Consider the following 16,459-nt stretch of genomic DNA (forward strand, 5'->3'; position numbering starts at 1 on the left):
ATAAAGAGCCAGGTCTTTAGAAGCTTCTTAAAGCTAGATTCTGTCGTAGCAGATTGGATGGTAGAAGGCAGGGCGTTCCAAAGTTTCGCCGTGCTGGCAGAAAAAGACCTGCCCCCAAGACTGGCTTTTTTAGCTCGTGGGACGAGTAGCTGAAGCGGGGAGTTAGAACGCAAGTGCCTCTCCTGATAGTAGCGAGGGAGTCTAATTTTTAAGTAATTAGGGCAGGTCCCTTTTAGTGCTCTAAACGCCAAGGTAAGAACTTTGAATTTTATTCTACTTGCCACTGGGAGCCAATGCAGTTCGCGCAGATGCGGAGAGACATGCTGTCTGAAAGGAATGTGCTTTATCAGTCTCGCAGCCGCATTCTGCACGATCTGCAGGCGTTGCACCAGATATTTTGGCAGGCCAAGATAGAGGCCATTCGCGTAGTCCAATCTGGATGTAACTGTCGCATGGACTACCATTTTGCGACACTCTTCTGGGAGAAAAGAAAGGAACCTACAGAGATTTCTGAGTTTGTGGAGACATCCAGTAGTGACCTGCTGTATGTGAGAGGAAAAAGAGAGATTCTCGTCCCATTTTACTCCCAAATTCTTTGCATTGGTTCCGGGGGATGGTGGTGGACCCATTTCAGGAGGCCACCACAGGTCCGAAGGAGGATGAGTGTTTTTACCAAAGAATATTACCTCCGTTTTGCTTGCATTCAGTTTTAATTTGTTTGTGTTCATCCAGCTGGCCACATCTCGAAGACAGCCCCTCATTTTGCTAAAAGCTGCATCCGACACATCCAAATAGGGGAAGACTAATTGCGTATCATCTGCATACGAAATCGCCTTGACCCCCCAATTGGCAATCAGGGTGAAAAGTGGGGCTAAATAAATATTAAAAAGAAGAGGGCTGAGTGCCGACCCCTGAGGGACGCCGCACCACAGACGTTTTGGCTTCGAGGAGAAGGTGCCCAATGCCACTTTCTGGGAACGATCTGTGAGATAGAAGTGGAGCCAGCTCAGTGCCTTATCTTCCAGACCTATGTCCTTCAGTCGTAGCAGCATTCTGCCGTGATCCACCGTATCAAATGCGGCTGATAGATCCAGGAGCACCAGCATAGCTGATGCCCCCAAATCTAAGGACCACCTGATCGACTCAGCTAACTCAATAAGGGCGGTCTCGGTACTGAAACCGGACCTGAAACCTGACTGTGTTTCATGTAGAATCCCTTTTTCCTCGATAAAGCTGTTCAATTGTCGTTGTATCAGCTTTTCGAGCATTTTACCTGGGGCTGCTAGTAAGGAGATTGGGCGGAGATTACTTAGGTCATCGGGAGCACCATTGGGCTTCTTTTTCAGAGGGAGAAGTGTGGCATGTTTCCAACACTCAGGAAACGTACCTGTTTCAATGGACATATTCCATATATGTAGGAGTGGTACTACAATTGCATCCGACATCATTTTCCAAAGCTTAGGCGGGCAGGGGTCATCAGGGGCCCCTGATTTGCATTTTTGTATTTCCTTCAATGCTTCAGGGAGGGGGGTGGGATGAAATTGAGCTAAGGAAAGGGAGGGCAGCTCATTCTTTGTCATGTCTGCCATAACTGTGAGCTCAGGGCTCGTGAAGGTATCATAGACTTTCATAATTTTTTTGTCAAAGAAGTCCGAGATGTCTTCACAGAGTCTTGCCGACGGGGTAACTTCAGTCTCAATAGCCCTAGGTTTAAAAAAGGATTGAACAACCTTAAAAGCTTCTTTGCTTGATTGCTCCGCTTGCTGAATGGAGTTCACAATGAATAGTTTTTTAGCTTTTTTTATGGATTGATGGAGACCATGTAGAGCTTTTTTGTAGCAAGTTTTTGCTGAATCACAATAATTTACTCGCCAAAGGCGCTCCAGCCTTTTGCAATTGCTTTTTTCAGCCATCAGCTCTGTGGAGAACCAAGGGGCGGAAGGGGATTCTCTGCGTGACGTGGCGATTTTTGCAGGAGCAATGGATTCCACCGTGTTGCCTATCCAGCGATTCAACGCCACTGCATCAGAGTTCACGTCTATAGTCAGGGCTGGGGGGGCAGCTGCAAGGGCAGGGCATAGGGTATGGGCTGATATATTATCCCAATTTCTACGCACGTAAGAACGTTTTCCCATTGTCCGGCAGTGGGATGGGAATGAGATTAAAAAGGGAATTAAAAAGTGATCCGTCCATAGCAATGGCTGCGGAGGCTTAGCTGTCGTATCCAATATGTTGGAAAAAATTAAATCCAGCATATGGCCTGCCCGGTGCGTAGGTCCAGAAATGATTTGAGTTAGGTTAGCGGCTTGCAACGTAGTGATAAGTTGAATGGCCTGGGGGCAGTCAGGTCTATCCGCGTGGACATTGAAATCACCTACTATAATATAGTGTGGGTGGGCTAGAGAACTTTGGACTATAACGTCCATAAGTTCACAGGTGTTTGTCGAGGAGCAATCCGGGGGTCTGTAAATAATCAGGCTGGCTAAAGACTGTTAGGGGTTGATTTGAAGGCAGACGTGTAGCCCCTCTATGCCAGAGATAGTGGTAGATATAGAGGACGCCAATATGTATTTATCCTTAAAGATAATAGCCACTCCGCCACCCCTTCTATCCTCCTCTCTGTTCGAGAAGCTAATTTTGAAACCCGGCGGGGTAGCCAGAGGAATGGAGGCCAAATTATCTTCATTAAGCCATGTTTCTGTGAGGAATAAGGCGTCCCACTCAGAATCCGCCATTAGCAGCCAGATATCATCAGCATGCCTAGGGAGGGATCTACAATTCAGTAGTCCAGCCTTAAAAAGAGTAGCAGAAGAGTTAACCGTGAGTCTACTTTTTGTTTTTAAATAAGAATTTTTTTGAGACGAACCATCACAGAGTGTTTTGCAGCAAAGCAAGCATGATGGCGGTAAATCAAAATTGGTCAAGTCAAACCTGGTCACCTGACAGGGTTTAGCTGTGTTCAGCGCCAATAGTTCCGACCTGGACCAGACTATCCTCTTAGTATCTAAACGCTCACCGGCAGCGTGGCTGGCGTTGGCAGCGGTCTGGTCGCGGACGGGCGCAGACGGGCTTGCCTTAGGCGCACCCGCTGCGCTCGTCCGCTGCGCGTCCAGGCAATACACATTTTTATAATGTGAGGGGGGCGTGGCCTGCGGGTGTTGAGCGTGGCCTCAGTGTTCCACGATAATTGCGGCAAATGTAAATAGTTTCCCTCGTCAGCGCTAAGGTCCGCTGCGCGGGAGTGCACGGGGAGAGTGGCAGGTAAATTTAAAATACACAGTTATTACACCAAATAGTTTAAAACATCAGCGTTTCTCCCGGCTTCCGCCTCAGGAGGTAGCCTAGACAGGATGATGTTGTCCTCTACCCAGACTAGCAGCCTTTCTAGAATTATCCTTCCTGATATATTGATTTTGGAGTTTATGAGAGATATTGGCTGAAAGCAGCTGGGATTATTTCAAAACCCTTTTTTAAACAGTGGGACAATTATGGCCATTCTCAATGATTGAGGCAAAGCAGTTTTCAATGCCACATTAATAAAGTTCATAACAAGAGGTGCCCATAGTTCCACATTTTACTTATATAGATCCCAAATTTCCACTTTGGTCCATCCCCTGATGGACCAAAGATGGTTGGAACCTCTTTGACCCTCCTCAAAGAGATCCTTAGTGGGTATGCTACAATGACTACCTAGCCTCGCATTAAAGTCCCCTACAAGCACCATGTTAATTTACATGGAGCAAAAAGATTGATATGCTAAATTTATCTGCACATCATCATATGTACGTATGTCATGTAAATTCAAATAAATCAATTTTTAACCATAATATTGGGTGCTAATACAATGCCAAATACATATCCACCTAAAGTATTGAACATTTTTTGTAACTACAAAGTAGTCCAAAAAAACTTTTTTTTTTAGTCCACCTTATAGACACAGTAGCACACCAGAGTAAAGTCACAAAATTACATAAACCTGATCAATGTAACAATATTTCTCTTGATATAATTGTATCCATCAAACTGTGCCAAATAACACAGAAAACTACTAAAGATGGTCCAATTTCACGTCGAGATGTCAATAGTTGAAACGCTGAAAGTATATGGCGATAAGCTGTCAGAATTCAGGACAGCAGTGAGGACGTAATATGGTCCCAGGTCAGATGATCCTTACATATGAGACAATTTGGAACTTACAAGCTTAGATTGATGGTGATTAGATCTGTTATTACGCATTTGACAATTCCCATTAGAATCCATGAGACCGGGTTACAACGAAGTTTGACACATTCTGTGCAAGAGATCTATTGTTCACATGAAAGAGAGATTGACTTTGGAGCCTTGAAAAAGCCCTGCGGGCGAAACGCGCGTCGGCTGCTGCTGTGAATTGGGAATAAAAGCTCAACTATTGACATCTCAACGTGAAATTGGACCATCATTTTTAGTTTTCTGTGTTATTTGGCACAGTTTGATGGATACAATTATATCAAGTGAAATATTGTTACATTGATCAGGTTTACATAATTTTGTGACTTTACTCTGGTGTGCTACTGTGCCTATAAGGTGAAGCACCATGTTAACTTTCCCATTTTCTGGGGAAGATTTTCTAATGTGGTTGTCTATGAAATTGAAAAGCTGAAATAACTAGGGTTAGCACTTACAGAAAAGTTGTATTGTAGAAGTTAATAACAAACAATTTAAAGTCATCATTGCATATCCAGGAAATCTTGAAATAAATCAGAGTTAGTGGTAATAGGTTTCACAGAACACCCCAGTGTTGTTTTAAACCAAGCGGTCAACCCCACCCGCACTCGCCCTGAGATCAAAGGGATTGCAGGTGTGGTGAAACATTCATCATCTTCACAAAACCTCTCATCGACCATCCATGTTTCCTGAAAAAGAACTATACGTGATATAACATATTTTAACCAGCTATCAACTCCAAGTTTTCTAGCTAACCCTGCGGTGTTCCAACTTAGAATCAAAGCCACCTATTTGGATTTACTGGCTCCATCGGCTTGGGACTCAACATGCAGATCTGAGAGATAGAGTGTGTCACAGGGATTGCATAACCTGGGCAATTTGGGTTACTCCTAGCAAGCCAAGTTGCTCAGGTTATGCAATTCCTGTGACACACGCTATCTCTCAAGATCTGCATGTTGGGATATATATATATGGGCTGAAACGTATGCGGGACTCGAGGAAGCGGTGAGGACACTTACCTGACCGGAACTTTGCTATCGGACACATCGCGTCGAGTTCCACACAGCAGCAGTCCATTGTGACGAACATCTCAACATTGGTTCCCCGCGCAACATCTTCCCAAATAAGGTGAACTCTGGGAGTTGTAGTCACTACCTGGCTACAGCTGATGGGCGATCATGTGATCAGGGGTAATTAGTGCTTGCACCAATTGGAGCATAGTGGGACTATTTTAAACGTGGATGTGATAACATCCGGACAATAACGGCATCTGAGGAAGGCTAACTAAAGCCGAAATGCATTATGCCCAGCTAACGGTCCAATAAAATGCTTCCTGAAACCCAAACAATTTAATGTTATTTAGCACACTGGGAAAACTCAGCATTTGTAAAGCTTTACTCCCACTATACCTAAAATTAACTTTGGAAGCAAACCATAAATGAAGATATATTTTAAATGTTTTCTGCGGATGAAATGTATTATTGATCCTGGTCAAAGTCATAGGCCATCACATTTAGTGGGGTCACAGAATTGATTTTTGTATTACTGCAAATATAGTAATTAGTATTAACTATGTCCCCAAAACTGGAAACATATATATAACAAAATGTCTAATTCATACTTAAAATGCATAAGCGTAGATTAGTAACAAATATTCTGGGGCCTTACATAGACTGCTAGCAAATATTCTAACATTAGCGACATTAATATTGATGATTTAAGCTGGCTCTATATATGCAGCGTGTTTTCACATACAACTGTTTGCAAGTAATAACAACAATTACATCAAAATCAACAAATAATAATAATAGTAACAATAATTTATATGGCACTTAATACCACACTTTTTAAAATTTCTATGCACTGAAAGTAACATGTGTTGTTACTGTCTAATTTAAAGGTAATACACTTCAGAAGTATGAAATCATGGGCTGTGCTGGTTCGCAAATGACAAATGTTAATGTCTAACACTTGGCTCGCTGAGCTATCTTTCTAGGACGTAGCCTGTCTTCAAGAGTATTCTTTGACGGTCTTCTAATCTAGCTTGAGACTCCTGGCTTAATGGTTTTAACATTCACAAATTACAAGTGAGAGATAAGGTATGAATACTCTTCTTCACACCGTACATTATATCACATATATCTAATCTAGACATGTAATCCTGCTACAACATAATTTGTAGGTAAAGCATTTTCAAAAATATATACATTACCAATATGTTAGCGATTCAAGTAACTTACTTCTAGGGGTATGTTCCATGCCATGTACACATGGCTCTTGAATTCATCCATCCAAACCTCAGCCACTCGTAGGGCATTTCTCCGGACATGGGCTGTGAGGTCTTCTGTATATGGTTTGTGCGCTCTCTCAATGTGGGCAATTCTAGCGCATGGCAAAACCTCAACGCTCCCTCCACACTGCCAGACCTAGAAAGCAAAACACATATTTGAAATTGTAGTCTTTTCATCACATCAAAATATTGTATAATGTTTACTCTTCTATGAGTTCACATGCCTTGGCGAACGGTCAAAAAAATAGGCCCAGTGTTTACCCATGTCTAAAACTTAGGGCCACATGTACTAACATTTCTGTTTACAATTTCCTAATAGCAAATTTTTACGATTCACGATTAGGAAATCACAAACAGCTATGTACAACAATGTGTATTTGCAATTCCCAGCGGGTCGCAATTGACCTACCTCATTAATATTGATGAGGTAGGTCGCAATTTGAGGCCCATTGCGTACCGCTAAGAACACAGGGATGGTGGCCTTCTGCGGACAGCAGACCCCCATGTCTCTGCTTGCTTTTAAATAAAGCCAAAGTTTTTTTGGAAATGCTGCCCATTTTTCTTAAAAGAAAATGGGATGCGTTTCAAAAAGAAAAATGTAAAGTTTTGTTTTCATTTTTTAAGATCAGGCAGTAGTCTTTTGGACCACTACCTGCTCATAAAAAACATTTTCCCATTCATTCCCAAACGGAAAGGGGTCCCACGGGGACCCCTTCCTGTTCATGGATGGGTTACCACCAAATTAAATTTGGGTGGCAAAACGCAAATGTTTTGTGACTGCATTTCGGTTACAAAACATTCATACATACCACTACGAATTGCTAGTAGGAAGGGACACCCTTAACATGCTCCTTCCTAATGCAGAATCGCTAACCTGTTTTGCAATTTGGTAATAGGTTACAGAAATGCAAAATAGGGTTTGGTACATAGAAAATTCCTTTTTACCATTCGTAAATGGCCTGATTCTGCCAACTGAGCTTCGTCCGAGAAAAAGCTACCTACATGTGGATCTAATATTTATCTCTGAATCATTTTGAAAATATGGCAGCAGAAAGGACAAGTATACAGATGGAGAAACTACATTATCAAATGATTACCGGCATGACCAAGTCGCAGACTCAACAGTCATTCCAAGAATGAGATACACTGTAAGGACTCTCACCCCAGCGGTTTGCAACCCGTCGGAAATTTTATAAATGATACTCTAACTGTACTGACACTTTATGCCTAGCATGGAATATTAAACTGGTGCTGAATGGACTAGCCAATAGGCTGATGAGTTTGTTCACAAACAATTATTCAACCCACACACTGAAGGAATTTATCTCACTTTTGTAACTTTTGGGCCCATTTGTCTGAATATGATGTTTAAAAAATATTTTGGGATGATCAGAATTACTTTTTCTTTGCCTTGCATCCTCATCCTGCAGCTGCATGTTTTACAGGTTATGTTATGAAGAACTGATTCATCGCTGTCACTCAAGAGCTGCTTCTTTGCCTGGTGGTAAATCAGGTACAGCACTTCAAAGGGCTTAGAAAGAGCAGAAATGCTGTATGAAGCATTAATTACAATGCAACCTATTACTACTAGGACGCTACTGTGTCTCTCCTTCCACGACCAGGCCTCTGCCTTCATCGGGATGGCTGTCATACCTGTTGCTAAAATGAAACAGATAAGGAGAATGTAGATTGCTTCCTTAAAATAAATGTACTACTTTTATGGTAAAAGACATTTTAGGTGCATTTATTACAGTGAGTGAAATATCACTTTGTTTGGCCTGATCTCTGCGTCCCCTATATTTCATTCTGCAGCTTGATTTACTTGGTAGATAGCGAACATTAGTACATTCTTCTGCCTGATCTTTGATTATCTTTTGCATCTTTTTTCAACAAACGCCTCGACACACAGGGTGGAGGGACCCATGTTTTATAATGGGCATTCTCTAGTGTTGGGGGTGGGGGATGTAAGAACTCTGATTGTGAGAAACTGGTTCACTCCGTTCTGTTTTGAGCACATATATCAGAATTACTTGTAAATCTCCTTACCTTATTAATAAAGAAAATAGTGGCTTGGAAACCTTTTACTTGTATGTCGTTTGGTGAGAAGGAGACTTCATACCCAATGCCAACCACACAAAGAAGACTTCATATGGGAACTCGAAGAAACCCTATCTAACTTTTAATGCACCTGTTAAGTTGGGTGCCAATAATCTTCTAAAAGAGTAATATATTTTCGAAAAGATCAAAGTCCCGTATTGGATTACAATGATACCAAAAGGTGTACCTACAGTATATATGACAGGCACGTGCTAGTTCACTGTGCCATTATTTGCTGTACTTCTGTTTTCAAACACCTTACTTCCTAATAATATTGATTTCAAATTTTGTTTCCACTTTTTTATTTTAGTAAATCTTTTTATTTGCAGCCTTTTAATTTCCCCCCTTTTCTGTTCATCTATTGTATTTGTATCTTTTTCAAACCCACTTTAAATTTTCTTGTTTATTGCAACCCACAAGCTTCCTTTTTCCCTTTTGCCTTTCAATCGATGTTTTCAATTTTCTATCTTCTTCTTCCATGACTTTGGGTTTTTTCTATGTTGTTTTATTCTTTCTTTCTCCCTTTTTTAAATCTGGCCTTTGGGGCGTCTTTACCTGTATCACACTAGACTATTGTTGTTTAAAAAAATTCATAAATAGTATACACACATAGAGGGCATTTCAGTCAGTGAGCTGCATCCATCACATGCTGCTTCTGACAACCACAGCATACTGCATGGGGCAGTGGGTCAGGCCTCCTTTTCTATTGGGTCCGTTTACTTTGAGTGACTGCACAGAAGCCTGTGCACATTGTACACATTAACTTCAATATTTGTTTTCCTTCACTGATAAACCTGGTTCCAACTGTGGTTTTCAATGATAGTTATTTATATTAACTTTAAATAGTGGCTATTTACTTTGCCTGCATATGGGTTATTAAGGTAGATGGTCATTTATTTTCTGTGTCCTTCTAAAGCAATAAAGTGTTTAAGTTAAGGTAAGTTAAGTTAAGTGAATTCTTTATTAATGTTTAGACAACGTCTTTAAAACATTCAATCTTTAAAAACAATAACATGTTTTATATAATTATATCATATCAATACCAATTCATCATAATACACTAAAAGCTCCAAACCCTTACTATTTACACTATAAGAACACTAATCCAAACAATATTTAAGGAACTTAGCCAGAGCACAGGTCACATCAAAAAATTCCATCCTTAAAAGAAGTTCTAGTGCATCATTTCACCAATTGATATTATATTTTTTTAAATGAGGTTTTAAAATCAAGCAACGTGGCCTATAAAAGTGATGACAATGAATTAAAACATGAACATTGAGATTATAAAATGGCAGTCCACATGTGCAGTTATTCTCTTGATCTAAAAAGGCTTCAAATTTCTCAGCTCTTATATAACGTACATTTAATCCTGCCCAGAACTGGAAAAGCAATGAACGTAGCCGAGCATCTGGTAATGCTGATAAATACGGGAATACATTCATATTTTCCCATGAATCTAACATGTACTTTCCTGAGGGTTTGTTCCTTACATATTCCAAACACGTCAGTCTAGATTCTCTTTTACATGCTGATTTTAAATCTGCTTTAGTGATTGGGGCTACAGCTATTCTTATTTCTAGTTTTTAGGTTCCTGCAATGTCTTCTAATCTTTACATTACCTTCCTTGCCCACTGTAATTCACTTCTTTCTATTTCAGTGGCACAACAGGCTGACATCTTCTGAGTATTTGGTGCCAGTAATTTATCCCAAAAGTGCAGAGTTGATTTATATGCTAGGAAGTTCCAGGCTTGCAAATTATCTTCTAATCTTATTGCCTGGGACATTGAACCTTTGGGAAGGGCCAATAATTTGTTTAGACATTTGTTTTCGCACCTTTACCAGCTTCCCTCCGTACGGATGGCTAACAGCTCGGCCCCATAGAGGCATTGCGCGGGGCCATTGATCTATGAGCGGTTAAGAGGAGAGACCAGGAGGGGCTGCCATAAGTCTTTTTAAAGTGGACAAGTCCACCTGTCGTAGCTAATGCCCTTGGCTCCACTGATTCTTTATGTAAGGTCCAAATCAGCTGACTGGTAAATGTCAATCCCAGATACTTATAGGAGGGTACAACCTCTATTCTACTATTGCCTAGCTGCCATTTATACAGTTAACATTTTTTCCCAAATGTAATTATCTTTCTTTTTCCCATGTTTATCTTTAGTTTGTTAGCCACACAATAGTGATTGAATGTTTTTAGCTACCTAGGCAGGCCTACTTGCATCACATCCATGTGTCGCTGCCAACTCCCCCGGTAGATCAGCTTAAAATAGGGAGAACAAAGTGGGAGCCAGGACACAGTCCTGCCTTAAACTATTTCTCAAGGGTATTTTCTCAGAGAGGGCCCCATCTATGTCAAGTTCTACTTGGGCCGAGTTCCCAGTATGCAATTCCTGCAGAATTTCTGTTATTGGAGAAGGAATAACCAGTCGTATTAATTTTGCCCAAAGTAATCTATGATCGACCAAATCGAACGCTGGGTAAAGTCAACAAAGCAACAAAATAGAGTCCCTGTTGTTTCTTTTGCCTTCTTCCCCAAAGCCCAGAAACTGAAGCAGTGTTCTATTGGCTTTAAAGTCTCCCTGCTCCAATGGGATAATACTATTTCCTTCTATCCAGTTCTCTAAAGCCCTTAGTATTAATTTGGAACACAACTTTGCACCTACATCCAGCAGGCTTATTAACTTGTAATTCCCTGGGTCTTCCTTCACACCTTTTTTGTGCATGGGTTTAATTATTGCACCCTTCCAACTCTGAGACATTATACCGGTCTTAGTTATGTAGATAAAAACTTTGGAGAAGAATCCAGCACACCACATGTGATTTGACTTAATTATATTTGCTGGTAGGTTATCTGGACCTGCTGCCTTTGTTAATTTTAAGGAAGTTATCAACTTATCTATTGATTGAATAGAGAAGGACTCCAAGGCCTCCACACCCACAGTTGGCCAGTCCTTCTTTACCACTGACCTACTTGGCTTATAAATATTGGTTAAGAAGGGTACCCAATCTGCTTCTGTCACCATGCATCTTGCTGGAGGGACAGCCATGCCATATCCCTTCTGGACAAATTTCCGAATTTTCTCATACCCTTTTCCTGGAATGTCCTGATCATCACATCACAAGTCAACTCAAATAAAGCCTGCTTCTTCCTCCTCATCAGAGCTTCATATTCCCTTTTTCTTACAGCGGTAAATGTCAACAAGCTTTACTTGATCATTTGATTGCCTTGCCCTTCCTATTTTCCTTAACTCCTTCTTTATCAAACCATTGTTGGTTTGACGTTTGGCCCCGCTGATCCCTTCCTCCCTCTTGTTACCTACCCTTACAACTGGTGTCAATCTCTTTACAACCTCTGCAATAATAGTTGCATACCAAGTGCAATTGGGGTCTCCCAAGGCCCTATCCTGGTTGATATCATTAATTGATTGAAAATGCGTTACCTGCTCAATATATCTCCCATCAATTCTTGTAGTTAAACGTTTGGGGAGATTTGGTGCCATTAAGGTAGCTTGATCTCTCACTAATAAAGTGTTTAAGTAACAGTGCAATATTGTGGCTTGCCAATATTTGAGAACTAGGTTAGGCGGCGATTTATTTTTGAATACTTTAGAATTAATAATATTAAAATGCCTAGCACCACTTAAAGGATTTTTTATTTTATTTTAAATCTCTAGAATAACAGCCACATCTCTGAATGTTTTTTAATTTATCATTTTTAATTCAGGCACATGGCGGAAACATTTAGTTCACCACGTTTTCTTTTCTTTCTTATAATTTCTGTGGCAGGTTCTTGGAATAATAAATAAAATAAGAAATGAACCATCCCACTAAGTTGCCATTGCCAGAACTTTTGATTTTGCCAATGCCCATGTTTTTTAAGTCGGTACAAACGTTTTCCCTCTTCCTTTATCCACATTTTTCACTGCCATCTTATGTTTTCTTCATCTTTCTTGTCTCATGTTTCCAGTTTTTAAAACTTTTACCACCTCTAACTTTCGTCTTTTTGTCAAAGTAATAATCTGAAAAATAACAATGTTGAATTTTGTAGGCATTACCTCATTGCTGCCTCAGCCAGTGGTGTTGTGTATGACCAATATGCTTAAGCCTTGGCCTTATGGAACCACTGAGAGACTTCGACCTTTCTAATTGATGTACCAATAAAATTGAATGAACCAGCTGATTCAGATTGCAGACATTATCTTCATTAGAACAGTATTCCTGCTTTCGTTTCTTCCTTCTTTCCTTCCTTTCTTAATGCCCTTCCAAGTCATCAATTCGTGTATTGATTTTATATCATATTTTGCTTAGCATTTAACAATGCCTGCAGTGAATAAAATTTGACTGCCAAAAATCACATTTAAAACAAAAAGACGCACTAACCCAATCACCTCTGACAAATACTTAGGTAGAAATCCCCAAAATTAACTCTCCTGACAATCAAAATGTGAATTCTACTACAAATGTATTAGCGTTATAAATGTCTTTATCTATAACAATTTCACAAAATTATCCCAGTACAAGAAGTCTTACTCAGACCGGTCTAGGTTTACAGCAGATTCAAAGTACAATGTTATTTGAGAGTTTTGGCCTTTCTTTTATGTTTCTGCTTCCATAAACATTTTGTAGACGCAGCTTAGTCACTCTATTTTAACAATATCATCTTCTTTGCTCCCCGCCCTTTTCCATTCCTCTGTGTTATCATTTGCAGAGTCACTGAAGTTTGGAAGTCTCGCGTATAAGAGACAGAAGTCAAATCAATAATTTTAAAGTCAGAGTGAAAAGCTACTTTATTCCCTGTTGTGAGGGCACAGTAGAGCATGAAATGATCCATGACTAGAAAGGTTCTGGGATGATAAACACAGCGGTTTGCTGAATCAGCAGTGACATAAACCTGCCCAGGGCATGAAGAGGCTTTTTAATATCAAATTGGATGGAAGTCAATTCCAGCAAACGAGTGGAGCAGTCATGCTCTAAGACGGTCCAAATGCTAAAAATTGGGATGAAAGATGCAGTGGATCAGACGACATCTGTCTCAGCCACTTAGGTAGAAGTATTTTCTTTTATGCACACTAAGGTTTAAGAGCATCAGCTTCGCAGCTCAAGCAGAAATATGCACACTCGCGCATTATTTTCATTTTATGTGATGTCTGAAAGGAAGGTAGGAGTGCTTTCAGAACCTAAAGCTCTGATGAAAATTCATTTTTTCTAAAATGGTAGCTGGCATTCTTATGATAGGTCTTAAAAAATCTGCAGTGGGAAAAATGGTAGGATTTCGGAAAGTCTTGGCTGTGCACAGATGTTTGTAGGCTTTGATTGCCCAACTTGTAGTGGAACAAACTCTCCAACCTTTGACCAGGGAGAGGTTACTGCAAAGCAGCCTGCAGCCCCCATCTCAAAGAGGCCTCTGCTACAGCGAAAGAGAGACAGAAAGAGAGAGAAGGAGAGAGTGGATGAACCCACTTTTATGTCAACTTCAAACATGAGATAAAAATAAATGGTGTATTTACAGGCAGACGGGCAGTCGTTATCAATTCTGTGTAGACCAGTAGGAAGAACAAATATATATATGAGAAACCAAACTCACCTCGATTTAATGTTGTAGAAGATTGGCATGAGTGCTATTCAGTCTGCAGACCATAAATCTGCATTTCTGCTGTGTTCCCAACCAATTGCATTTATTACCAATGCCAACAGTAGCCCTCACTGCAATGACGTGATGTGCATCAAGTATCTGCTGGACAGTTGTTTTGCAACATTTTGTCACCTAAGGACCTCATTTATTGATCAGTGGGCTGTGCACCATCCCACTGGTTAGGCTGATGCATTACCCCCAGGTCCCTCCTGTCCTCGTCCCATTCATAACAAAGTGGAGTTAACCCATCTCCCAACAGAAAAAAAGACAGAGGAATGCTGGGACCCTAACCCTGCCCCACCTACTGGGAGTACATAAGCAGTACTTACCCAGCATTCCGCCAGTCCTTTTTTTCTGTCTGTCAACAGAATGGACATGGTGCTGGTGCTGCTCCTGCTGAGCTGGCGTGGCGTTTCTTCTCTCCTCCCCCCGCCCAGCTGCCTGGCTATGCGGGCAGGGGGTTTGCTGGTCTGCCTCCCAGCCTGCCGGGCTTGCTGGGAGGCAGGGTTGTTCGTGGCTGGCTCTGGCATGCCGTGCGGCCCTTTGCGGCTGGTGCGTGGCCTCCCAGTTGCTTCCGGGGCGCGCGCCGGTCGGGTCGGCCGCGCTTGCTGCGGTCCTGGCCTACCCAGCTCTGGCGTGGCCTTGATGGGTGCCTTGGGATGGCTTTTGGGGTGGGGGTCTTGTTCCTGGTGGTGTCCTGGCTCCCACTCTGGGTGAGTTCTTCATAGCGGTGTTTTCTTCTTTTCCCGTAGGGTTTGTCAGCTTGCTGTATGTGCTGTCAGAGCCTTGGAGTTCTGAGCTCTTGCTCTATTGTAGTTTCTGTGGCCTAGGTGCCCATACAGCTATTTTTCTCTCTGTGTGGAGGACTTCGAACCACATTGATGTGCTCTGCTTCATTTACCGTTGCGCAGGGTCAGGTAGGAGGTTCTTGTTTCTGTCTGTCTCCCCTCCTGTGAGCCGCGGTCCTAGCTCTGGCTGTGATCCGGTTCCCTTTGGTGGCTGTCCATTCGTTGGCTGGCCGTCTTCGCACAGTTGACAGAGTGACTTTTCTTGGTCTTCTCAGCTGTGGCCTACAGGCTGGCACTGCCGGCTTTGGAGCTGGGGATCCAAGTTCGGGTCCCGGCGTTGGCTCGTCCTCCTCTGATTCTGGGCTGTTCCCTTGCTCTCCCCCTCTGTTTGTGTTCTTGTGTGCTATGACTGGTGCTCCTGTGGGACGCTGCACTGCCTTCAGGTTTGCGCTGTCTGCATGGACTTGGCATTACCCTGTGGTTAGTTCCTGTGTCCCTCAGGAGTGTGCTCATTGCATGGGTGCCTCGTGGTGGCTTCTGTGTCTCTCTCCACCTTGCTTGTCCTGGGGTGGCGTACCTGTGCACTCTGTCCGCCTGCTGCAGTTTCTGACTCTCGTGGGTCCTCATTCCCTGTCGCCTCTGCCTGCACTTCTGCATGGCTCTTCCTGGCACGCTTGTTTGTGCTGCATCTTTGCACTGGTTTTTCTGCTTGCTCTTGCGTCGGGCCGGGTGCTGGGGCTCCTTGGCTGCGTCCTGTATCTCGGGGTTGCTGGTCCAGGCTGCGTGGGTTTTGCCTCTGGCATTTCCTCCCTTTGGGTTGATTTCTCTCCTCTGCTCTGGTGTTTTTCAGGTGTGCCTGGTTGTTCCTGGTTGGGTCGCCCGCCTTGGGTTTCTGGGTTCTGTTGGTTTCCTCTTTCTCTGCTTCCTCGGGCTGCAGATTCTTGGAGGGTGCTATGGTGCTGGTCTGGTCTCCTTTCTGGGTCTGCTTCCCTTGCAAGTGGACTTTTTGGGGGTGTCCCCACTGCTCCGTGGCATTTTTATGCACCTTGCCTGTTCTGGTGCCTCGGTGGCTTCTTGCTTCCCCTTAGGTGTCCTGTGTTTGGCTTCTTGCTTGGCCATTCCTCCCTGGTTCCTCTGTTTTCACCTGGTCTCGGTGGTGCTGCTGGGTGGGGCCTGATTGGTCTCTGGTTGGGTTTCCCAGGTGCTGTTAGCCTCCGCTTAGCCTGCGCTGGCCTGCAGCGTTCTTCTCTGGCTTGGTTCGCTGGTGGGGGGGACTCTTGTCCCTGCCTGGTGTTGGTGGCCTCAACTTTGCCCCATAGTCCTGTTGTTCCCCCTTCATTGGCCCTTCTTGTGGCCTGCGGCCTTTTTGCTCTGGCACAGTCCTGCGGCTGTTGGCTCCCAGGCCCGTCTCTTGCAGTGTTTTGGGTCCCTGGTGCTGGTCCGCTG

At 42.7% G+C, this 16,459-nt stretch overlaps 1 protein-coding gene across 2 annotated transcripts in view; it reads right to left on the reverse strand.

The window, feature by feature from the left end:
* GALNT18 (polypeptide N-acetylgalactosaminyltransferase 18) overlaps positions 1–16,459 on the reverse strand; it is a 1,553,208-nt gene that overhangs the window by 382,945 nt on the left and 1,153,804 nt on the right. For both annotated transcript variants that reach the window (XM_085648186.1, XM_085648187.1), the window contains exon 7: positions 6,444–6,629. In XM_085648186.1, the coding sequence (XP_085504312.1) occupies positions 6,444–6,629 (186 nt within the window). The remainder of the gene's footprint in view (positions 1–6,443; positions 6,630–16,459) is intronic.

Source organism: Triturus cristatus, chromosome 3_2 (genome assembly GCF_964204655.1).
Source record: "Triturus cristatus chromosome 3_2, aTriCri1.1, whole genome shotgun sequence".
In the NCBI taxonomy this organism is placed as follows: Eukaryota; Metazoa; Chordata; class Amphibia; order Caudata; family Salamandridae; genus Triturus; species Triturus cristatus.